The sequence below is a fragment of the Emydura macquarii genome, unplaced genomic scaffold (assembly GCF_026122565.2).
Source record: "Emydura macquarii macquarii isolate MOO-44397 ecotype Brisbane River unplaced genomic scaffold, CSIRO-AGI_Emac_v2 contig_3374, whole genome shotgun sequence".
NCBI classification, from domain to species: Eukaryota; Metazoa; Chordata; order Testudines; family Chelidae; genus Emydura; species Emydura macquarii.
Window position 1 is genome coordinate 206,472 of NW_027133511.1, and position 25,025 is coordinate 231,496.

General features: G+C 43.9%; 1 protein-coding gene across 3 annotated transcripts in view; it reads right to left on the reverse strand.

Annotated features, from left to right (window-relative positions):
* RAB40C (RAB40C, member RAS oncogene family) overlaps positions 1-24,503 on the reverse strand; it is a 63,227-nt gene extending 38,724 nt beyond the window's left edge. For 2 of the 3 annotated variants that reach the window (XM_067534053.1, XM_067534051.1), the window contains exons 1-2: positions 24,442-24,503; positions 22,571-22,942 (exon numbers count right to left, since the gene is read on the reverse strand). In XM_067534053.1, the coding sequence (XP_067390154.1) occupies positions 22,571-22,724 (154 nt within the window). In that variant the 5' untranslated portion in view covers positions 22,725-22,942; positions 24,442-24,503. Of the gene's footprint in view, positions 1-22,570; positions 22,943-23,746; positions 23,966-24,441 lie in introns of all 3 variants that reach the window. The other variant, XM_067534052.1, reaches the window with a different exon arrangement.
* Positions 24,504-25,025: the final 522 nt, after the last annotated feature.

Below are 25,025 nucleotides of genomic sequence, written 5' to 3' on the forward strand. Positions count from 1 at the left end.
AGAAAGTTTGAAATTGATTTCTGAGAGAGTTTAAAAATTGTGCTTACAGAGTCCCCCCCCCCCCCCCAATGTACAGTCTACCAGTTGCAAAGCACAGCTCATCTTGAAATAGACATCTCAAAGCTTAGCCAGAACTAGTTTTGATTCGATGCTAAACGTATCTAGTTATGAGCTCCATAATTGCTACAATTGTGGTAATATGCAATACCTTTGAAAGAGTTAGTCCGACAGCTGTAGCTGCTAGGTAATCTTGTCCTACCCTCAGGGTACGCAGTACTAAGAAAAATATATTCTGATGTAATGCCTTGTGTCTTTTATTGGCTGAAGATGAAATCACATAGTATCTTACTGGAAATATTTTGGATAAATTACAATGGATGAAGCCTGGAAAACTAGTCTGAGCTGTTGTCTCTAGACCAGAGTACACACTAGCTCTTCTATTATCTTTCCAGATCAACTATGGGCTGTGAAAAATATAAAGTTGGGCTAGTGTCTAAGTAATTAAAGCTATTTGGCAGAAGATGCCACAACTGCAGGTGAAATATAGACCACCATCTGAGACACACTCTTCCCCTTTGAGGAGTAAGTTTTGAAACCCTGATGCATTTTCAGGCGGACGAGGAATTACCAATATCATGGTGGCTTCCAGGCCCTGCTCCTGAAGGATTCCACATTAGAGTCATTCCTTTCGATTGTCAGTGATAAGAACAGCAATTAGCTATAAAGAAAGATTTAAAAAAAGCCATTTTCATAGGAAAATGCAGTCACCTTCAGGAGAGGGGGATCACTCATCCATTGCAGGATCCTCTGACCAACCTACCCAAATTGAACACGACCCTTGATGTTAAAAGGGACATCAACTTTAAAAGAATTATACTTCCATCATAAAATTGTGTACCTGCCAGTGTTAACTGCACCACTTAAAATGACTATTTGTGACAGGTGAGAAAAACGTCCAGTTTTACTACATGCATTTGGCAACACTATTTGCAGTCAATGTCACTGGTTTTGATTGCTAGTTACATGTCCGTTAGTATGCACGGCTGTAGAGGCGGCATTCACCTGCGTCCTTTCACCAGGCGCTTCGAGAGTGCTTGCTAGCAGCAAGCCAAGTCTGAAACTGAAGAGGCAGCAGACGTATATGCACAGAGCAGGATAGTAGGGTGGGGAGAGAAGACAGGGAAGGTGTACGGTTGGTGTTATTGCTCCAGGGCCTCTGCTCTCCCTTGTTCAAATGATCTTTTAATAGATCAGCAGGGAAGCTGACACCACCTTCCTTAAAAAAAATAAAATAAAATCCAGCCAGAACATGGAATAGATGCACTATCAAATCAGATTCTTTAACTCAGTTAAAGAAATTCAAATGGACTGTCCCTCCAAATATTTATTGCTATCAGCTCTGGAGTTGCTCAGAAGGGCAACTTAAAACTTAAGACTCTGGATGCTTTAAAAGGTGAACTGCAAATGATTTGTTGTTGTTGTTGAATTGGGCTTGTGCCTTTTACTACTTCTTATGTCAGGGACCTGCAAGAGTCTTCTTCCCTTCAAAAAGTATCAGATTAAATCTTTTAGACAAAAACCTTTTCAGTCCTTGTCTACATCCAGAGCAGTAGAAAAGGGTGCATGCCTTTCTCCTCCTTTGCAGATCATTTTGGACGCCCTATTGACGATGGAATCAGAGCAACACTAGCGATCACTGTTCAAACACGACTGCAGCTAACAGCAGGACAGTGCTTCTTTTGGATCCTGTGAACAGATTGCGCTTTCCTCCCTCCAGGGCTGTGCTAAACCAATCCCTGAATTTAGGCTTGCAGCCCTAGGCAATACTTCACGCAGATCTACACAACATGTTTATAGAGGAGGGCAAAGATAATTTTACAGATGGGGGAACCCTGCAAAAAGGTGAAGTGACTCAGACAAGCTCACAGAGTAAATGAGCAGCAGGTCTCCAAGCTTGATCAACTAGATCACACTGCCTGTAGGTAGTCTGCAAACACTGTCACAAGCAGTCCCGGCACCTCTCAGCTGAAGAGTCCCGCTAGAATTCTGTTAGCAACAGTGTATGAACGCTGCCACAGCCTGAAGTTTCTCTGAGCAGCATGGAAAAGGCTTTATAGGCTATCTTAGCCATGGTGACATTCTGGAACAAAAAAATCCCCAACCCCCACCTCAAAAAGCACAACAGCAACAACTCCTCCTCCCTGTACTGGGCTATTTATAGTTTTAACGTATGCTTCCTTTCTTCCCAGAAATTCTTAGTGGTTTGTTGCTAGAGATGTGTATATGTTGCATGAACTGTACGTTGATCTGAAATGCTTCGTTACATTATATATATATTATATATATTATATATATGGGTTGGTTTTTGTTTTGTTTTTTTAAACTACTCAGGGATTGGTTTTATTCCTTCTGAATCTTGTCTTATTTAATAAATAAGATTTTTGCACTAGCAAAAAAGCCAAAACCAAAATAAACATTTGCTAAAATTCATTAATAACAAGCCTAATTCTTGTACAGGACTTTTCATAAGTAGATTTCAAAGTGCTTTATAAACAATGCAAAATAAGAATTGCTCAGCTTCATAAATAAGCTAATTATTATTCATTTTGGCTCAGTTACAAATCAAGAAGGGGAAAAAGTCAATTGACCCCTTTGACTATTCTATATAGGATCAACATTTTAAACCTTCATTGTTCTTTCTACCCACCACAGAAGAGCAAATGATTCCTTTCAGTGCATCATTGAACAGATGGGAAATAAGGTAAGCTAAGGAGAATTTTGTAACCTAGTCTTGCTCCTATGGCTCTTTATAAGTGGCAGATTACATCTGCTCTTTAAACAGCAATTAGACCAGAAGGTGCACTACTCCACCACTCTGGAGACAACTACTGGAATGGATTTAGACTCTCAGCTGCAAAGATTAACAAACAACATGTGGCTGACCCACCGATCCTCTGGAGAAGGAATCGGATGCAGTGGGACCTTACAATCCATCTAGTAGTTTCAATGACAACAAGCGATGCTGTGCCATTGCTCTGCTGCAAAGGAGGAAGAGACGCTGGGTAAGAAGAGTACAAATGACTGAACACTGCTTATGCAGTAATGTTGTAGTCATGTCAGTCCCACGATATTAGAGACAAAGTGGGTGAGGTAATATCTTTTATTGGATCAACTTCTGTTGGTGAGAGCTTGTCTCAAAAGCTTGTCTCTCTCACCAACAGAAGTTGGTCCAGTAAAGGATATTACCTAACCCACCTTGTCTCTCTGACCTTTGCTCAGACAGGACAGTTATGTTATTAATATTTACAATGCCAGTGAGCCACCATTCTGCAGTTAAGAGTATGGTGATATTCTCAGGAAGACCTGGAAAAAAAAAGTGATTGTGGGTCCTTGCTACAGACCATTAGCACTGGATGGGAGTTAGAAGAAAGGATTTCTGGACCAAATTATCCGGCCACTATAGTCTTGGCCTGTTAGCAGTTTTGGAGCTGTCACCAATGTTATATGATTTGACAGTGAACAGGAAAAGTAGCAGCCCATCTAATTGCAAATGTGAGTGGAAGCACCCATAAAACCAGATTATGAGATGGTCCACAGAAAATTGACAAATCCTGCTTCTACCACATATGGCTCTGGAGCAAACGCATCTGGAATACTGCATTCAGTTCTATGTGCTACATTACCAGAAAGGTTGACAAATTTAAGGAAATTCAAAAAAGAACAAAAGTCAGGAGACAGGGTTGATGAAGAAGATTAGATTAGAAGAGCTAATGATACACATATTGACTCTTAGTCAATTTTGGAGTTAGAGGAGTGAGGGAGAAGAGATTGACACAGTTGTCATCCTATCTGAAGAGGTCAACACTGAGGAAAGAGGAAATTAAGGTGATCCAATGGGAAGTAATTAGGAATAATTAGATGAAATTAAGAAAAAGAAATTTAGGTTAGAAAGTTTTTACAGTGAAGTTTATAAGACTGTACTTAAGGTAAAGAATGGAAGACCAGTCTCTTGAGACATTTAAACAAAAGGCTGGACAATACATTAGAATTTTCAAAAAGTTACAGACTCGATCTTTTCCTTCAGAATTCTGCAAATATTGTCACTAATTGGGAATAAATCACTTGAGTAAGGAAACAGCCTGTGCAGCTCAAGGAACTGATGGAGCAAAAGGCATATATGCTTGCTTCAGAGGTGTACTCTGCCTCAAGAGAACCCTTTGGGAAATGTAGGTTTAACGGCATGCACTAGATTCAAGCAGCTGCAAATCTCCTCCCCTCCTCTCCCACAAGAGTACTTATTAACAACAAACACTTACCGTATCTAAACTGGTCAGTGTGACCATGATTGCTTCTCTTTGCATACCTAAAAGGCTACAAGGCTGTAGCATTCACTTGTTCAGTTTTAAAATTTCTGTGTAATATAAGCTATATTTACTGTTTTCTGTCAAATGCAAATTATAGAGCAACCAGAACATAAGAACGGCCACAATGGGTCAGACCAATGGTCCATCTAGTCCAGTATCCTGTCTTCAGACAGTGGCCAATGCCAGCTGCTTCAGAAGGAATGAACAGAACAGCTCATCAGCAAGTGATCCATCTCATTGCCCATTCCCAGCCTCTGGCAAACAGCAATCCCTGCCTATCCTGGCTAATAGCCATTGATGGACCTATCCTCCATGAATTAATCTAATCTTTTTTGAACCCTGATATAGTCTTGGCCTTCACAACATCCTCTGGCAAGGAGTTCCACAGGTTGACTGTGCGTTGTGTGAAGAAATACTTCCTTTTGTTTTTTTTAAACCTCCTGCCTATTAATTTAATTTGGTGACACCTAGTTTGTGCATTATGAGGAGAAGTAAACAACACTTCCTTATTTACTTTCTCCACACCAGTCATAATTTTATAGACCTCTATCATATCCCCCCTCGTTATCTCTTTTCCAAGCTGAAAAGTCTCAGTCTTATTAATCTCTCCTCATATGGAAGCTTTTCCATACCCCAATCATTTTTGTTGCCCCTTTCTGTAGCTTTTTCGATTCCAAATATCTTTTTTGAGATGGGGCGAGCAGATCTGCACTCAATAATCAAGATATGGGCATACCATGGATTTATAAAGAGGTAATATGATATTTTCTGTCTTATTATCTATCCCTTTCCTAATGATAACCAGGGATAACTCCACAAATTCAACTCTGCCTTTTATTCAGATTCCAAGCACTAGAGTGTTAGCTAGAAACTTTTCACCTTACAAGCTACATGGTTTGTTTTCAGAATTATGGTGTGGTGCTTGGAGGCTACCTTTCTTTGTATCGAGGCCTCTAGGTCAAGAAGAGCATTATCAACATGAGGCCCAGAAAAGAAGGCTGTGTGATCTCTCTTGCCAAGCTGTGAAAGAGGCCACCTCTGAGAAAGCAGCTGCCTTTTCAATATAGGGTATGTTGAGTGTTTCTTGCAGGTGCAGCTCCATTGTGAAGATCTGCTAACAGAATGTGTCAAATGCAGGAGATGCCCTCTGTTCAGAGCTTGCAATGTTAGGAATGTTCAGTCAAGCAAGCCAGCAGTCTGATCAGTAAATATTCCCAAGTGCTTTGCAATCTATTGCTTTTCAGATAGTAAGGACAGAGTTTCACTAGTGTGGGTAAGAGCGGCAAGATTATTTGAGGAGCTGGTTGATAGCAAAGATGGTGATCTGAATGGGCTTTCATAAAGCCAACAACTTTATTAATAAACTGACGGTATCTTTCCTCCAAGCCTTCTTCACAGGACTTGGAATGTGTGAAAAGTTCCAGAAGCAAATGTAAATACTTGCTCCTCAACAGCAGCACCTAATATGAATTAGTTCTCTGCCCTCCAGAACCAATGAAGTAATCTGGTCACAGCCCTCTCCAATTCAGTAGCTGATGGCAGAAGGACAGAGTGGATATAATAAATGACATTTACACACCTGGGGTCTGGAAGGCCCTTTCCAACCTGAAAAGGTAATTGAAAAGGCATTTTTGCAGCTCACAGAATTAGAGTGAGTTTTACAGGTAATGCACAGAAAATGCTATATTAGATCAGACCAATGGACTGTCTAGTCCAGTACCCTAATCGTGGCCAATATCAGACACTTCAGACAGAAGAACAAGAAACCTCATAAGGAACATCTGTGAAATAGCCTGCCCACAGGGAAAGGCTTTTCCTCTGCTCTCCACTTAAAGACTCTCTTATGCTATGAAGCACAAGTGTTCATATCCCTTATTTTTATTCTCATGCAACTGCAGAGGTTCTCAGTATCCCCAAAGTGTCTAACATTCGGAACTGTACTAAAATCTTGGACAATCTTGTGGCTAATTACGCTTTGCACACAGTGACAGACTCATCGTGCCACACACTGACCTACCTACATGCTGCATGACAGAGCCAAATTCAGTGACTGGCCATCCAAAACTTTAATTTGGGCAAGTGACCTACATCAATAGCCTACTGCTTCCAGATTAGGCCAAATGACCCCTCCTGCAGCTGCCTTGACAGCAGGGTTTCTTTGACAGTCTAGAGTTGAAATTGTCTCCCTTCTTCACCCCGGAAAAACTCAGGCACTTTTCCTGGACTGGACATTGGCGTAGACCACTCCACCCCCTCTAACCATTCATGGAAGAGGAGCATGACCCTTAGAATACCAACAACTCAGCCTGTTATACTCCTGAGTGGAGAGTGACAGGTCACTGGATGCTACAACATCAGAAACCAAGGAATAGTTGCTCCAGATCTGTGTTATGACAAGGCAATGCCCCGTGGACCTTGTAACAAAAGCAACATCTCTACTTCTCAGTTTCAATATGAAACTGAACTTCTCTGAAGAATTTATTAAAATAGCTGGTAGCAGTAATTCCAACATGCAGGAACTGAGTTGCTCATAGTGGAGCTGGTCTACAAAAAGCCACAGACACTGGCTCATCCACAAGCAGCTTCCACAAGCAGCCCCAGCTTCTCTCATGTCCAGTATTAAAGATGCTCTAATAAATATGTATGAAGTGAATTTGGGAAGAGTAGGTGCAAGATTATATATGCAACAAAAACGAGAGCAATGAATCAATATTTCGCATGTCATCTATATGGAATGATGTTTCCTACAAATCCTTTAATTTGAAACACTACAGCAGGCAGAGGCCATCTGGGACCCATTTTCCTGCATAATGACTGTATTCCACAAGGAAGTGGAAGCTGTAACAGAGGGCTGCTTTGAAAAGATGGTTGTTCCCCATGGAATCTGAGACAGCCATGCAGTGAACAACAGGAAGCGATGTCTGCCGTTACAGGGACTTTCTTCATTGGCAGCAGCAAAGCTTCACTACCTATTCTGCCAAAGGTCCACGGAGGCTTCAAGGTTCACTGTAATTATTATTTCCCTAGCACTGTTTAGCAATGCCGTCCTTTGCACCACTAGACAGCCACACGTGATGCCATAGCCACCAGGGATTAGAAGATAAAGCATGAAATCAGATTCTAGAAATGGCCACTCATCTACCCTTCCTCTGCATTTAAATTCTCACTCAGAAGAACTGTTTCAGTGTGCATTACCTGGCACACAACATGGCCCATTTTCCAGGTTTGTACATTTTCATCTGAGCTTTGTTTGCTGTTTCACAGACCTGTAGCCAGAAAGTTCCATGGTAAGTCACTCTGAAGTAAAACAGATACAGTAGAAAGATCCTACAAAACAGGATGTGTAACCTAAAAGATCAGGAGGGAAGAAAGAGTTAATGCTCAGAATCCTGACTGACCTTCCACTCCTAAATGTTCCCTTCCTGCCTTCACAAGGTGGTGATTTTTTTTTTTTTTTAAAAGACATCAGGTTTAATACAAACAAAGGGAAGTACTTTTTTCACACAACACACAATTAAACTGTGGAATTCATTGCCATGGGATGTTCCGATGGCCAAAAGCGTAACTGGGTTTAACAAAGAACTAGATAAGGACAGGTCCATCAATGGCTATTAGACAAAATAGTCAGTGAAACAACCACATGTCCAAGGCAACCCTAAGCCGCCTGACCGCCAGAAAGGGAAGACGGGTGGATCACTCCAAATGCTTGTTCTGTACACTCCCCCTGAAGCCCTGATACAGGCCACTGTCGGAGACAGGAGATATATTCACCATTGAAATGAGCCTATTTTCAAGCCAGTTAAAGACCAAGTGCCTAGCTTTCTTGTGGGTGGCTGGATTGTGTCCTTGTGCACAGAGTATCTGCCAAGCCTGCATGCTTTGTTCATTCTGTCCCTCCTGCCAGGCTAGAAGCTCCGGAAACTGCACCAGTGATTCTGTGTTTCACCCTCACCCCTGCCATTTGTGTGTAACTTGAGAGCAGAGGCTGCCATGTGGAGTCACAAGGTGGTGATGAAGGACAGAATTATCAGTCTTGGTTGTGAGACTGAGCTCTGAATGGTTTCTTTCTTGTTTGCATAAGTTAACACTGAAACAACACTTTGTCCTTCCATTTCTCTAATGTAGCTTAACTGCTTTCAGTTTAAAAGGTATTTTACACTATGGTATGCAATGAGTTAGAAAGTTCTAAATGTTAAACTGTCAGCTACGAAAACAGAGCCAATGGGGATGGTATAGAAATACCTCATGTGCACACAGAATGCAAATATTTAGGCTCCCTGATAATGTAGTAACAATGCTATCTAGAAATTATTGCCATGGCATAAATATACAGCAAAAGAAAATGCAGTTAACTTTGAGGAGCTACTTTCTATTGATAGATCATAAACTGTGAGTGGCCAAAGTCTTCTAGAAAAATGCATTACAAATAGATGAACATTGTGTTGAGCTAAATAAATGAAGCTTTATTGTTAAAATAATAGATAAACACTGAAGATATCTGAACCTAGATTTACCAGGTCCAGTGGTAATGAATTTAATTTCTCAGCTCAGAATTATAAACCACGGAAAGATGGGATTTGTATACTCTTTAAATATATTTAGTAGATATAGAAATACTCTTATCTTCACCGCCAAATAATAGGGTTCTCCAAATGTCTGTCTTTTAAATGCAGTGTAGTTTGTAGCCATGTCGGTTCCATGATATCAGAGAGATAAGGTGGGTGAGGTAATATCTTTGGACCTGAAGAAGAGCTCTGTGTGGCTCAAAAGCTTGTCTCTCTCACCAACAGAAGTTGGTCCAATAAAAGATCTTACCTCACTCATCTTCTGTCTTTTATAGAGAGGCTAACAACTATAACCAGTCAACTCAGGCCTGTGCTTTCTATAGCTAATAGGGATACATCCTAGGTTTTAATATCTTTTTAAAAGATATGATAGTTCCCAAGTAAGATAATACCAGAATAATCCCAGATAGTGCATGAAGTGCTAGGACTGAAGTAGCTGTCAGATCGGAAGGAATGGAAACTATTTACTGATAATGTCACTACACTGGAAACATCTGATGAAGCCTCTTTTATTTGAGAGCAGCAAGTGATGGTCTCAGTCTACATCAGGCGCTATGGAAGAACCATAGTGGCTATAAAAAGTATGCTCTGTCATAGCGCAGCCTGTTGGTTTCTGGCTCTTGCCTGGTCTATCCTGTAGCCATTTGGTCTACAGCCTGTGGCACTTCCTGCTCACCAGAGCAACATCCAATGCAAGATCATGATAAGACTGCAGCTGCAAGGAGCTTCAAGTCTTAATTCTTCACTCTTAGGTTTTTTCTTACTACATGTTGCCTTTAGGAGTTCACACTCGTCCTCTTTTGAGTATAGGAATTTATCCATAGAAGTGGTTAAGTGGCAGCATATCCATGTTTGGGAAGGATCTGCAGAAGTCTCATGTTAGCTGCCTCCAACTAAAGTATGAGTGGCTAGAATTCCATTGCAGAAAGTGGGTTTGGGTCCTAGAAACTACCTGGGAAATTGGGGAACCCTGAACAAGCTAAGAGGCGTCACATCCAGGGCATCAGAAAATACTGGAAATGAGGGATAAATTTACCTGCTGATTTGGAGTTACTACAATTATGAAAGATTTTAAACAAAACAGTCTTTGAACACTCCCTGTCAGTATCCAACATTTTTTTCCCCATCTCACACTTCGAACATAATCTTTGGGGCATGGACTATCTGTGTTTGGTGTGTGTACAGTGCCTAAAACTGGGTTCCTGGTCCATGACAGGGATTCCCAGGTACTGCACAATGTAAATAAGTATTGCAAATCGGGTTTTGTACGTACACAGCAGCAGAATGAATATTCAGACCCCTGTAAAAAGAGTCCAGATTTTTAGAATACTTCATTCTTCAGCTTCTTTCTCTACAGCCCAATGGGGAGAACTTAAGCAGCTAGAGTTTCCATTCACAGTAGAACTTTGTTCTATGCCTCATTTAAGGATGGCAAATGCATCTGAAAATTGTGTTCTGTGCCAGAAGCAAATCTGTTCCTACAGCTCCAAACAATTTCAGTGAACACCCAGGAAGCCAGAGACAGTCAAGAGTCAGTCTAGAATTGGGAACATTAAGTGGATCTGGTCTTTAAAAGAAAATCATGACTGATTATATATACAGAAGCAACTACAGAGAAAAGAATTTTTTCACGATTTACAGTCGAGTTTGCCACAAAATTATACAGCTGCACTTGGTAACAAAGACTATGAGGGAAATCGGAGGGAATCATAACAAGCTGCACTGTTAGATTACAATACAGATGTAATTATAGATATGTTCTGAGACAAACATTCAGTACAGTCAAAATAATTTCAGGAGAACACGTGTTTTGAGGACTAGCTATGTTTTAAAGCCTGGAATTTTAGAGTTAACGTTTCTGTTTTTAAAAAACCTTTAATGCTGGACAGCATGGAGTACTTTGGAAGTATGGGGCACAGGCGCCATACAGAATTCATAGTTGTTTGCTTCAAAATCTGTGCATAGCATCAATGCCTAGTGTAGGCAACTCAGCTGATGCAAGCTTCCTAGAGTGCAAACATGGCAGCTTGCAGATTTTAGAACACTGCAGTGTTCTAGGTGCATGTGGATATAGCTTCTAATAACTTAAAACACGTATGCAGAATTTTCACAGGCACGACTTTTCAAAGCCAGCTGCTTAAAACAAATTCAGAATTTGTAAGCCATTCCATTTGAAGCATCACATTACAACACCACACCAGGAAAGCGTTTAAGTAGTGAAAATAGCCCAATTTTCAGACCACATTATCTCTAAAGTACTTGACCCAATTTGCCCCAAACTATCCAAGAAAAAAAATTGTAGCATTGAATCACACTTAGGGAATTTCAGGCAAATTGGTTAGGTCTGCAAAAATTAAGAGTGTCAAAAACATCAGGTTTACAATGGTTCAATCATAATTATGAAGAGACCAGTGTTTTTGTAATAAATACAGGAGAAGGTGGGGACCCCTACTCTTGGCTGCAGTTGAAGAGGACTGTGACTTATGTTTGGCTTATGAGAACAAGGGTGCGAGTATTGAAGTTTCACACATCAGTTTGCATTTCCAGTCACTGACACAGCTACAAACACTGCATATGCACTTCCCAAGGCATTTGATCCTCCCAACATGTAGCTGCACACTCCAAAACCCATCCTCCTCCCTAAGTAAGGAACTGCAGCTGCTAGGGAGGTACACTCTTTTCCATGCACTTTTATGAATTCTCCAGCGTTGCAGCAATATTGCTTCAGATCTGAATAGCAGAGACTTCACTTCCAAGCCTTCTCCTCTCAAACAGAGACTATACGGTTAATTAAGACCTCCAGGAGCCCTTCTTTTGATCCATAGTCAGTGCACAGCTCTGAACTGTGAAGAGTTCAGTCCAGTTTTCTTTGGTTAAAAGAAAGGTGGAAAGTATAAGGTCTCTTTAGGGATGCAGTAATGTCAAGGAAGAGAAAGACTGGAGAGAATTAACATGCATGGGGGCAAACATGGAGAAAAAGAGCCATTTGTAGTTGGGATCACTCAACTACTTCCCTCACCTTTGCCATTTGAGATTCCTCTCACTGTAAACCTATGCCAGAGTTTTAAAGGGACACTGGATATTTTAAAATTGTACTACAAGTTTTTAACCTAATGTTAAGGCAACACTTACGAGGACAGAAGCTATGTCTTCACTATCAAAACAAGCTGTGTTTTTACAGCAAGATAATTAACATTTTAGCTATCTCATTATAAAATCCTTGTGGAAACAAAGCTCTCATTTTTACCATGATTAAGCTATGTGATGTCAGTTGCATATGGGAGTGGGGAAGTGATGACCTCAGCCAGTTATATCATGGTAAAAACTACCTGCCCATTGTTTCCACTAGGACTTTCCAGCAAGGTAACTAATGCACTGTAATTCTCACTGTATAAGACAAAAATAAAACAAACATCTTGTTTTGGCAGTGGAAACCTAGCCTAAACTGAAAAACTGGAAAGAGAGGAAACAAAGTACATTGCTTGTTAAATAAGTCTCTGTACATAGTCAGTTTCACTATTTCCCCAAACTCCTCAGGGTGCAGACTGCATACCTCTGTTAGTAAAGTGTCTGGAGCAAAAGGGGCCCTGATCTCAGTTGGGGTCTTTGGACTCCACTATAAATCAAAAAAAATCATAGCTTCTCCTGTGTGTCGACCTCAAACAACAGAGGAGAGAAAAACAACAACATTGTAAAAGATAGCAAAGTGGGATTGTAAAACCGTAAGTGCTAGCTAGGTGATTCATCGGCTAGTGTAGAACCTGGAACTATTTAACTCTTAAACTAGATTAAGTTGAGGTCCCTTTAGGAATATACAGAAGTCTGAAGGGTTTGACAGAGTAACTAAGCATGAGCCCAGAATTGCATTGATGCCTTCCATTTAAATTTTGGCACTTGTTCAATGTATCTTTTTCAACTCTTCCTCTTGTGTGTCTCCCTCCCTAAGATGGCCTAACAGCAAATATATTGTACAATTTGTATCCAACTGCAATAAATGCCATGTCTCATATTGAGATGATCATCACGTTGCACAGTAGGAGTGACAAACAAATCACTTTGATGCATCTTAATGGGAACATCAACTCCCAACATTGTAAAAAGGTACAAGTTTGTAATATTGAAATAGATCAAAATATGAGACACGGCAACAGATGCCCATTAAATCATCAAGAAATAAGAGGTCTTTGAGAGTAATGCAAGTTTCAGCATTATATTTTAAAATCTCATAATTAATGGAGAGGGATGAGGGGAAAATGAGGTTTGCAACAAAAACTACACCCCACAAAACAGGACTTCGCCTCAAATGCAAACACCAGACTTCAGATTCAGACTTCCATTCCCTAAGGAAATCCCTTTTAGTATAAGGGGTTTCAGGTGTGTCCCAGCTTGCACCAGAATATTTATAAGAAGGGAAGGGACACCAGTTCCAATGCATTCCAAGTCAGATAGCTTCTCCCTACTCACACAAAGCCTGGAATAGGCTAGGACCCCATGTGACATAATGCTGCTGCTAAGGAAACAGGTAAGGTACAGAAAGTTTCTTGAGAAATAAGTTTGGAAAGGCAGGGGAAGGTAGAAGAGAAGTAAAGAGAGATTTATCAGGGAAAGAAAATACAGAAGTGAGCTCAAGGGAAGCCTGGGAGCCAGACTTTAACCCACAAATGTAATTCCAGCTTTCTGCACAGCTGCTGCAAGTATCATTACAGATACAACAGGAAGAGACTGTCCCCCTCCCTCTGCAAAGAGTAGAACTTGAGGAAAGTGTCAGGAAGTGCTTGGTAACAGAAACTCACCGGGAAGAAAGACAAAGGTTTTCAATAGCAGAGCGTATGTAACTTTTGTGAACGGGGCAATGCTGTGTCAGGACAACGGTTTAGCTTTTTCATCAAACAAGCACTGGTTGGCTAAGTCTGTTTTAAGAGCAAGACAGCAAAAACAAAAGAACAAAGTTTCCTTCGTTATTAAATATAAACCTCTAACTTCAGATTTATAAACTGTAAGTCTATAGTGATATGATGCAGGAGTCTTTATCTATGTTGTTAACAGCCATATAAAAGGAGAGGTGTTATTATCTTCTGTGATTCACTGCATTAACATTGCCAAGTATCCATGGAGCATTTTGAAGAGCACTTCCCCCATCTACATTATAAATCTGTGCCGTAACTATAAAGCCTACCTCCAACCAATCCCTTCCAAAGAGGTAACCTAAGCCCAGCCCTATGAGGTGCTGAGCACTCTCAGCTCCCATTGGTGTCAATGAGAGTTGAAGATGTTCAGGATCTTATAAGGTGTTCAGCACCTTGCAGGATCACTGCCCTAATAACTTCAGTGGAAACAGGATTGCCTATAGCCCCTGTTTAGAAGTAGCCCCATCTAACTTGCATCAAGCAGAGAAGAGGTCTTGCTAATACAAGGAGGGCAGAATCTTAGGAACCTTTGCTCACAAAAAGAACTAAAAAGGAAACAACGAAAAACTAGACGTGCTGGAAGTCATTGGATTCAATGCTCGCTCTGATTAGGTTAGACCTCTGTCCCCCTGCTGAAATGGAGGTACGTGTTTCCCTGAAGGGCACTGGAGTGAGTGCTAGCAGATGGAAGGGATTACTGTAACAATCACTCCCCACTTGTCCAGTATTTCAAGCCATTGCAAGAGGGAAGGATTCCTAGCAGCATGGCCAATGCAGCTGCACTGAAGTATTCCCTGTCTATTAATTCTGCAGCCACTACTGAAGAAACTTGATGGCATGGCTTCATTTACAAGATTTTGTCCCAACCCATCTCCCATCAGAGTGCTGAAACCTCAATGTGAAACACTGTTCCCATGAATACAAATCATGCTAGAGAATGAACAGTCATTTCTGTCGCTGTGTTCTGTTCTGTTGCCTGTTACTGGGCCAGCCCAAATGGACAGCTGACATCTATATTGATATGGAAAATACTGCTTCATCAAGACACCATGGAACACACCCAACAGCATGCAGCCGGGAGGGAGCAGGGTACGGACATCAGGATCGCTGCTCCTTACCCACCTCTGAGACGTGCTGCTGACGGGCTCTTGATGCATCACTGCAACGCTGTAAAGAACAATCCGCTTGGGTCCAGATTTGCAACAGTAATTAGGTGTCCAACTCCCACAGAAATCAATCAGAATTAGGCACCTAAATACCTTTAAGGATCTGGGTCTTGGACTTACAAGTCTGCCCAAGCAAGGCAACAGCAGCAGCACCTATGCCTACAGAACTGATGCAGGTCAGAGGAGAGGGTGCTATAGCTCGACTGCCCCATTCCAAGGTTTTAGTAAACACTGGGTGTAAGCCAGACAGATGCTTCCTGTGCACCCCAAAAGGGGAAGATTAGACTAATGCTAACTGCATGCAGACAGGAAAAAAGGAGACAACGGAAGGAGTTCGCAGTTTAGGCAGCAATCTTAAACAATTCCATGTGTCTGCTAGTATTTCTCAAGTCAAACAATGGCAGAGCAGCCCTCCCAGTCACCACAGGACTCTGTCCAAGGAAGACAAGGAGCTTCGGAGCCCATAGAAGGGGTGTGTAGGGAGGGGGAGGGGATGCATGCAATAGGAGGAGGTTGCAGCCTCTCTCCTGTGAATCTCAGAAGCTCAGGGGTGCAGAGGGGAGGCTGAAGCTCTTCTGTCCTTATTGAGGAAGTAAGGAGACAATCTCTCCCTCCTCTCCACTCCCGCATGCACTGATTGCCAGGATGTGTCTTTTGGTTAGTGACCTCTAGGATAACTTGAGGATTGCTACATAGACAATCCAAATATGCAACTAATGCACTGAGTGATGACAAGGTGGAAGGATGCTGGGGTGCTGTAGGTTAGATTGTGTTTGTTTAGAGGACTGAAAGGGAGCTTTTTAAAGGCAGATTTGAAGCAAAGGGTGGAAGCCATGAGACCTAGTCAAAAGGGAGGGAAGGAACTACATGGAGAAGGTGGCAAAGGGAGCAGTCAGGCATGTGGCTTGGGCAGAAGACCAGGTCTGCTCTAGAGAACAACCTAGATGGATTACTGCTGATTAAATGAGAAAAGACTTTCATGGAAGAGTGTATGGGGTTAAAATTAGAGTGTGGCAGGATCTCTACACATTGGGGAAAACCCCATATACCAAAGTGAAGTGGCCCAGCCCCCTTCTGGGGCTTCACCAGCATATCCATCTATTCTCTATTAGCAATTGCTCTCTTCCCCAGAGAAAGCACATTAGAATAACACTGGTCTACATAATGCACCTTGTGAATCCAGCCAAGGGCATCTGTCTCCACTGTGTGCGGAGTTTTATTATTTCTGCAGTTGGCAAGTCTACTGCTATATCCTGCTTCACTTCGTACCTCAGCGTATGTAGCTGCCTAGAACTATGACTAGATCCTCCACTGGATACCTTAGTAAGAATGAAGAAAGCAGCATGGGATGGAAACAGGGAAATCCCCTTCACTCATTTAGCTAAGTTTTACTAGAAAATTACTAAAAATGGAAAGCTTGCAGAGAGAAGGAAAGGGATATTGAAAACAGCACACCCTCTAAACTCAATATATCAAATTATTAGACCTATACAAGACTGAACAGTTTCTCACAGCAATGGAGCCTGTGAACAACTGTATTGTGGATGCTTAGAATCTGACTCAAATTTATTTTACTATTTTATTATTATTTCTTCTACATACCACCTTTGGCCATTTTAAAATAAAGACCCTGCTGGAAATCTTATTCTAACCCTCCTCTGAATAAATGCAAGATACCGTATAGGATTCTAAAGCACTGAGCCATGTTGCATCTATCTGTACTGTAGCCCCAAGTAAGGGTTACTATATCTAGCAGAGACCTCTTTCCTGGTACCTACTCAAACTCATGTCACCACTGTGATACAGTAGGAAAAGCTTTTTATCCTTTCCTAAGCAGATGGATTTGGACTGGAACAGGGTAAGTCAGGGACAGAGTATAACAGGTTACCTATGAGTGCTAGCAACAGGAAGAAAAAGGATCCTTTTCATGGGAATGTGGAAAGCGTGTTGAAGCACGTGCCCACCAGGAAAGCATGTTACAGTCCAGTCCTCACCAGTGTTGAGACAAACCCTCTTTCCTGTGGATGCTGATAACCTGGTCAAACGGCATCACTGTCACTTGCGCACACTGTGTCAAGCATTTCAGAGAGGAATTCAAAAGACTCAGCTGGTTGTGACGCAGCACAGAACAGAGCAGATTTCTGAGCTAAAGGAACAAGCTGGACAAGATTATTTAAGTGCAAGCATATGAGCAGCTTGAATTTCAGTAAGAGGTTTGATTTGTGACACAGCATTGTCTAAATGACATGCCTTCCTGCCAGAACAAGCATCTTCCCATCTAAACAGATGCCTTTCACACCCTGGCTCAGGGGTGTACGCATACTGCATACACTTGCCCAGACACCTGAGAGCTCTGAACAAACAAGAGATGCAATCAGGGCATTTCTGCTCTGCTTTGATACTCATGGCTACCTCAACATTTGGGGGGAGGACAAGGACAGGACAACTGTGCGATTTGAGAAATGCCAACAACTTAATCAGTTTTAAGATGGGGCTGGACAAATGTATAAGTGCGATTGTATGACCAAGTTGCTTGTGATGGTAGGAGCAAGGCTCAACAGCCCTGGGACACACTTGCATTTTATCTCCTAATCAGGGTTTCAGCCAACCACCTGCAGCGGTCAGGAAGAGATATTCCCCCACCAATGTCTTCTGGGTTTTTGTTTAATTTCCTTCCCTGAATGCAGCAGGGATGGTCATAGCAGGAGATGGGACATTAACCAGGGAAGATCAGGGCTTTGAGATGGCACTGAGCATTCTCTCTCTCTCAGGTGCTTGGTTCATGCTCAGGGTCTAACTGATCATCATATGTGGGGTCAGGAAGGAATATGCCCTCAGGTCAGATTGGCAGAGGCCTTGGGGGTTGTAGTGTTGCCTTCCTCTGCAGCATTTGGGTGCAGGTCACTTGCCAGGATCTTCTGGGTATACCTCAGTTAATCATTTTCCTGCCATTCCTGGGGCCTCAGGCATTGGTGCACCTTACTTCCTCCTGTGGCACATAACAGTCTAGTCTCCTATGGGCTATAACACTCTGGTCTAACTGTGGTTGTTGAGTTTAGCATGTGGCAGCTGGGACCCTGTGATATACAGGAGGTCAGACCAGATGATCTGGTGGTCTCTTCTGACCTCAAATTCTACGAAATGCCTAATGTTCAAGGGCACCTATGAGTCACGCAGGACAACGCACATAGTTTTGCTTTTACTCTCAGCTAGTCTAGCTGCAGCACACACTGCTAAGTTGGGATCAGAGCATAGGTGCCATGTTGCCCCTTTGCCCAAGGTAGCAGGAGCACAGGGCAGAGAGGAAGGAGCATGCTCAGCCTGGAGGGAAAAGATGGGCTTTGCACCATTCTCAGCAGGTCCCTCTAGCTGAAAGGAAACAGCACAGGTAGACTCCCGAGGGAGTGGACCCCTGCTTCTGCAATAGGAGGAAGGCTGCCTGAAATTGTTTTAGGGGAGAATAATTTGGGAGTACAGGAGGAAGGCCCATACCCCCCTCTATGCCGCCCAACAATTCAAGTGGCTAAAGTGGAGCAGGTCCTGCCCCCAGGGTGTGGGAGACCTGGGGAGAGGGAAAACTGAACTGCAGACTGCACCCACCTTGCACTGGCAGTTCCTGTCCCGTGAGGCTGGCTGGGCTCAGCTTCCCACTCTGGGCACTGTAACCTGGCCCTTGGGGGGGCCATAGGAAACCTGTCTTCACTGTGACCTTATGTGCCAGGAACCAGGCCACAAAGCCCAAATGGGGAACTGAGCCCAGCCCCCTAGGACAGGAGCAGTTTCAACTTGGATAATGGGTTTGGGGGGCCAAAGTGGTTCAGTCCCATGAAATCTGGAACTGTTGAGAGGTACGCCCACCCCAAACAGTCTGCATCAAGCTCTCTTTGCCCAAACATTCCAGGGAAGAAGATTGCTTCAGAGTCTTTGTATCCAAAAGGCCCAGCCTGGAAGGAAAGCCTTTCGGTATGGACCAGACCAAGCAACATGTCCATCAGAATTCGGTACACACCCTGCAGAAAAGGAGTTCTCTGCACTCATCCTCACTTAAGGACTTCCTTTATGAAATCAACACTGGTGAGGATGCCAGTACATTCACACAGGATGCAGGCCAGAGCCCTAAGAACAGAACTGCTTCCCAGGGAACAGGAGGTGCTGCAAACATCAGGGGCATAGTCAGCCTTACATTCCTGGATGCTGACGTCTTAATTATTAACTGACCATGAACAGTATAGGGAACGCCAGTGGAAGCTTCCACGCCAGCATGCCTCAACTCTGATTTCGAGCCAGCTACGCACTGCGAGGCTGCTCAGTAGTCCTGGCTCCTTCAGTCCCAGACTGCTGTTGAGATAGTCAAGCGTGTTAGTCAGTGCCAATGCACTGAGGCAATCTGTGATGTGGAGAGTCAGACCCACCAATTCATTTCACAGAGGCCAGCCTCCAGATGGTAACAGCTATGTCACTGCATACATGTACCCAGCTCCAGGTTGAGTGTAAGATATTGAAACAGAAGATTTACTAGCTGTTGCTATATCTGCTAAACATTGGGGGAGGAGGGAATCATTCAGAATAAAACTATCACATTTGATAAGAGGTACCCAGTTACAGCTCTATATTCAGCAGCAACCTTTGGACTCTGTTTCCTGTGACTAGAAAAGTCTGAGAAAGGTCTTTACACCGGTGATGCTCTCAGGAAGGATGCAGTCCATTCTACATACCAAGGCCCTCTTAGCAGCTGCACATAAGGAGGTACTGCAGCTTCAGTGGCTCTCTCCCTCTCTCATGGACTGCAGAGGCAACTGAAATGAAAGCAGACCCCCTGCTCAGTTGGGCCCCATGTCAAGTCACTCCTACAGAGTGCCAAGAACTCTCCTGGTGCAGGCCTTTGCTGAAGTTAGATAGGGTGAGGGCCTGGGCAAGGGAAAGCCAAAGCTCAGCTGCACAGAAGGCCCTAGGATCAGGCCTGGTCCTAGGCCACAAAATCCATTTTTAAAAAGAAATGATCAACACTAGCATTTTTTGAAGTTCTATAGATTTCCTCTCTCAATATTTTTGAGCATCCCTCCCACCTTCCTCCCCCCAGGTTTTCCTATCCCATCTCAGAGCCCTGCATCACGATAGCCATCCTGGACAAAGGAAGTGGAACTCCCTTCAAAGCTCAGTGTTGATCCTTGCTCAGGAACAGTAGACACCATGGAGACCACTTCCCATCAAAGGCTAAGCACATGGGCAATGCAGAACTCGCCATCGGACCCAACCAGGGCTAGGGGAAATCAAGCTTGAGAAATGTTATGCTAACCACAAGGCCAGCCCATCAAAGCAAAAGCATATTCCTTTTTCTCAGATAACAGTAAAATCAGTTTTCTAGACAATTAAAATGAAAAACGGATGGCATAAGGTGTACATCTGTTTATAGGAAAAAGAGGATGTGTGTACAAATATCTAGGTTTTACACAAGAGCCTCTGCATAATGTTTTAATTTGGTGAGTTTTGGACAGCATTAGAAATGTGTCCCAAGTTTATGATAGACAAAACTGGATAGTTTGAGAGACTAGTAATGGATTATGCAGCCCTTCACCTATAGGTCACTGGTTTAATCTGGACCAGTATTGACCAAACTGGAATGCTCTTCAGGGGGCATATATGGAGAGTTTTACCTTAGCTGGCAGTTTCAGCTGAGAGGCCAAGCCCCAAATGCACCTGGAAGCTTAACTTCCTTTACACCTAGAGATGGTCCCTGCCCAGTGACAGTTGATGCACGCTGTCAGGGTTTTGTAGTTGCAGCCTAACTGTTCTGGAGCAAGAGGAATTTGATTGCCAGGATTGTCAAGACTTTCATGAATGTTAAATTCACTCAAATCACAAGACTATCCAATCCCATTATCTACAGGGTATGCAATTTAGCAAGATGAACCACTAAGTAATGGACACATCAAAAAAATGCAATAGCATTGAGTAAGACTCAAAATATGACAGTTAAACTAGCTACATAAAAATGGGTTCAATAGCACACAGCAAGCAGCCAGGGGAAGTTTTCAAGCTATTCGAGGTCTTTTGGTTTATTTTTTTTTAAATAAAGAGAACTGTGGTATTTCCTAGGATACACAGTTCTGAGTGCATGAGGCACAGCCTTATTGATAATTCCTGATATATTGGTTTCTTTCATATATTTACTTATATATAAATATAATTATATTTATAATTTAAAAACCTGGGCAAGTTATTGAGTCACTAGTTTTTTTTCCTACATTACTGGCTTCCAACTGATTTGAATCGCCTTTATTAAATAAAGGTTTTAATTAGATTTTTAAGACCCAGAAGTGCCTGTTGAAATGGTATCAAAAATAATTCCTGCTTTGTCCTTCATTTGTTTGTCAGTCAACACTAGGTCCAAAGTACACCATGACACAGCATTCTCACTGAAAGCAGAGTAATGAGCCCTTTGATGGGAGTTTGCAGGTACCCAGTACCTCACATGAGCAGCCCCTGCAGCCCCTCATTTTGCTACCAGGAGTCTAGATCTCATTGCTATCCTGCCCTCTCCAAGCCATCTTATGCACCGGTTTTACCTATGTGTAATAAGAACTCAGCACTGTCAGGAGTCAAGCTGTTCCGCTCCTTCAAACGCTGAATTCAGTCTGTCTCACTTCACATGTTAACAAGCGCCTGATTCTCTCAGACTCCTGTCTGCAGATTAAACGCCAAGTGCCAACTGCTACAGCCCCCAGGCCCATCCTGGCAAAGATGCCGTGTGCCAGGATCTGAATTAGATTGCTTCTGTCAAGTCCTTGGGGTAGCATTTTGCACTGACGATGGAGAGAACTATGACAGATTGCAAGTCACCATAGGACCTGCACCCTGCCAGGCAGCATTACATTGTAACTACTGTGCAGGAGAGAGAGCAGCGCCATTCCTTGGCTCTTTTAGTCTTGTGACACTATATAGTCAATGGCCTGTCAAGGTTTCCATTATAAACCTTGATTTTTGGAGGAAGAGCCACTCACCAAAAGCTTTAGATAGGAGTTAATCTCATTGTTCTTCTGAAGAAGTGTCTGAGTACTACCTCTGAGTATAGTTCAATGCCTGTACTAACCCTCCAACAATGCTCCAAAATAAGGTGTTTTTTTTTTTTTTTTAAATAATGTACAAGAAGTGCCATGCTTGTGAACAGTCCTACCACACCATGGGACTTGCACATCTAATGAATGTGTGAGGTAACACAGCACACATTTCTGATCATTTCTCCATTATGACACTGGAAGGCATATTCTTACGATTTTAAAGAACAGACTCAACACTTTTGCTTTAGCACCAGAGAAAGTCCTGTTAAACTGAACTGATAAAGCACCAAGCCAAACTGTACCAAAGTACAAAGCAAAACATGGGACATAACCATTGAGCATCATGTACTGTCCAATTCCCTTCCTCAATAAAAGTCAACCTATTTTTAAGAAAAACTAGAGCAGCTGCTCAGTAAATTAGAAAAAAGCTTTATTGATAGCTTCTTTATAATGATGGCTGCACTTTTACCGAGTAGAGCATCCTCCCACCACCCCTTCCAAAATCCTTACCATTGCTGTAGGCGTAAGGAGATTCTGATGCTCCATCTTGAAGGCTCTCCAGGATTTCTCCTTTCCCAACATCACTGTCTCCTACCAATAAGAACTTGAGCAGATAATCATAGCTCTTCACAGGGCTTCCCTGGGTTCCCATTCTCCCTCTCATTAGTGAAGAGGCACAATCCGCATACTAAACATGCAGCCAGTCTGAAAGGAGCACCAACACCAGCTTCTAGCTTTTAGAGAGGCTCCTATGAACACAGGTTTTTGTCTCCCCCTTCAAAGGGGGGCAGGAAGGGTAAGGAAGAATGAGTCAACCTCAAGATGAACCTTCCATCCTTTCCACCTTCCATCCGATCTTCTGTACCAAGATAGGACAGGATCCTGAAACAAACAAAAAAAGGAGGGTCCTAATTTCTTTGCTCAGCTTTAGTGCCTTTTAAACATCCAGACAAAAATTACAGTTACATTCTCAAAGCTGCCAACAAAGAACCCATACTTGGGGTTTGTTTGTTTTTTTAAAGGCAGCTACTTTAGAATGCCAGATTCCAGCATAAAGGCTGTTTTCCCTTCAGACGGCTCACAGCCCTTTGGGCGAAGGAGGCAATAACTGGTACAACATTCACACAGGAAGCTAATGTCACTCAGAGCCTTTGAGTCAGAGATTTATCTATTCTGAAAAGGCACAAATCCTCAGATATAAACAAAACAGTCAGGCCTGTTGGGAACAAGTGTGGCCACTCCCTGGCATGGAAAGACACCATTCCTGGGCCAGTGGGGCTGAGCTCCTCCAGCAAAATAAAACTGCTATTTGCATAGGTAGAAATAAACAGGCATATGGCTAACTTCTTAAGCTTTCCCCCATCTTTCTCCCCACCACCTCCATAATACCCTCTTCCTCAGCCCACACCCGTCTTTGGAAACTCTGGGATGGTTGTTTTTAAATGCAGAGAGAAATCAGATCTGTGAAGATTTAACTGCCCAGATCAATAAAGTGGCTAATTTAAATTCACGCCCATCTCCCAGCAGCTGTGCTATCATTGTTCATTTCCCTCCCCCAATTAAAGGTGCCTAATCCTCCCTCCAAAACACAGGGTCTCCTCTGCACAAATCAATGTGAGCAGGGAGTAGAGAATCAAGGCCAGAGCCCAAGGAAACTGAAATGAAGTGGTAGAGTAGTTTACACACCTCCCCCTTCGGTAGGTAGATGCGACAGGGGGCTCCAGCCATACACAGGACAGGAACCAGGACACCAAAAGACAAGCTGCCAGGGGAATCAGCCACTACAGACACCAGCTGAGGGTGCCAGGCCCAGCCAGAGCAGTGGGGCTGAGGGTGCCAGGGACAGCCCACTCCGGGCAATGCCAGGCCCCACAGAGATGGGGGGAGACCAGGAACACGCAGCTCCTGCGGGAGCAAGACCCAGGAAAAAGGGGTATTGGGCATGCCAGCCCCCAGGGATAGAGGGATGGGGAAACGGAGCAAAGCATAACGAGGTGGGGTTCCCAGGCCTTGGAATGGGGTCTCTAACCTGGAGCAGGGAGCCAGGCCTCAGACCAGGCGGGGCCGGGCAGGCTGGGGGTCGGGATGCCAAGCCTGAGGCTGATCTAGGCGGGATGGGAGGGTCACGGGGGAGGCTGGAGGCGGGGTCCGCTGGGTGCCAGGGGGTGGTCAGTAGGGCAGTACCAGGCCCGGGATCGGGCTGAGGGGGGGAGGGGTCTGTCCCGGGCGGGAAGAGGGAGCCGGGGGGGTGAGGGGTCCGAGGAGGTGAGGGCCAGGTCCCAGGAGGGGACGGGGGGGCAGGCCCGGCCCCAGGCGGGGGATGAGGATCCGGCGGGGAGGTGACGGGGAGGAAGGAGCAGGAGGTTTCCGCCGAGACTCACCGTCCGGCCGGGCCCACCGCGCTGACACGGGCCGGAGGAGGCGGCTGTAGGCTCCGGGTCCGACACAGCCTCTGCCGCGAGCCCGGCGCTCCGCCTCCTGCCCACCGTCGCCGCAGCGCCCGCCCACCGCCGCCAGCCCATAGGCCCGCACCCTCGCCCATCAACTACACCCCGCCCCGTCCGCGCCCCTTTCCGTACTGCCCCGCCCCCCTACCAGCCGCAGCCTATCCGGAGCCGGAGGGACCCACCTCATTTGCGGAAAATTGCGCCCGCCGCAGGCGCAGATAAGGACTACAGACCCCGGCATGCAACGCGTCACCCTGCTCCGTGTCATGGCGTCGGGCTGAGCGCAGCATTCTGGGATTTGTAGTCTCAGCTGTAGACATAAATCAGCGTGGTGTTGGTGTGGCTGAGTGTAGCACAGGCGCCTGCAGGCAGGGTGAGCAACTGTGTAACGTGGGGGCTGGGCGAAGAAGCAGCAGCAGCAGCAGCAGCAGCAACAGCAACAGCAGAACGGGGCTCTGGGGCTCCCTCAAACCACAAGCCAGGCAAAGATCCTTCTTTCACAGATGGAGAAGGAAGGC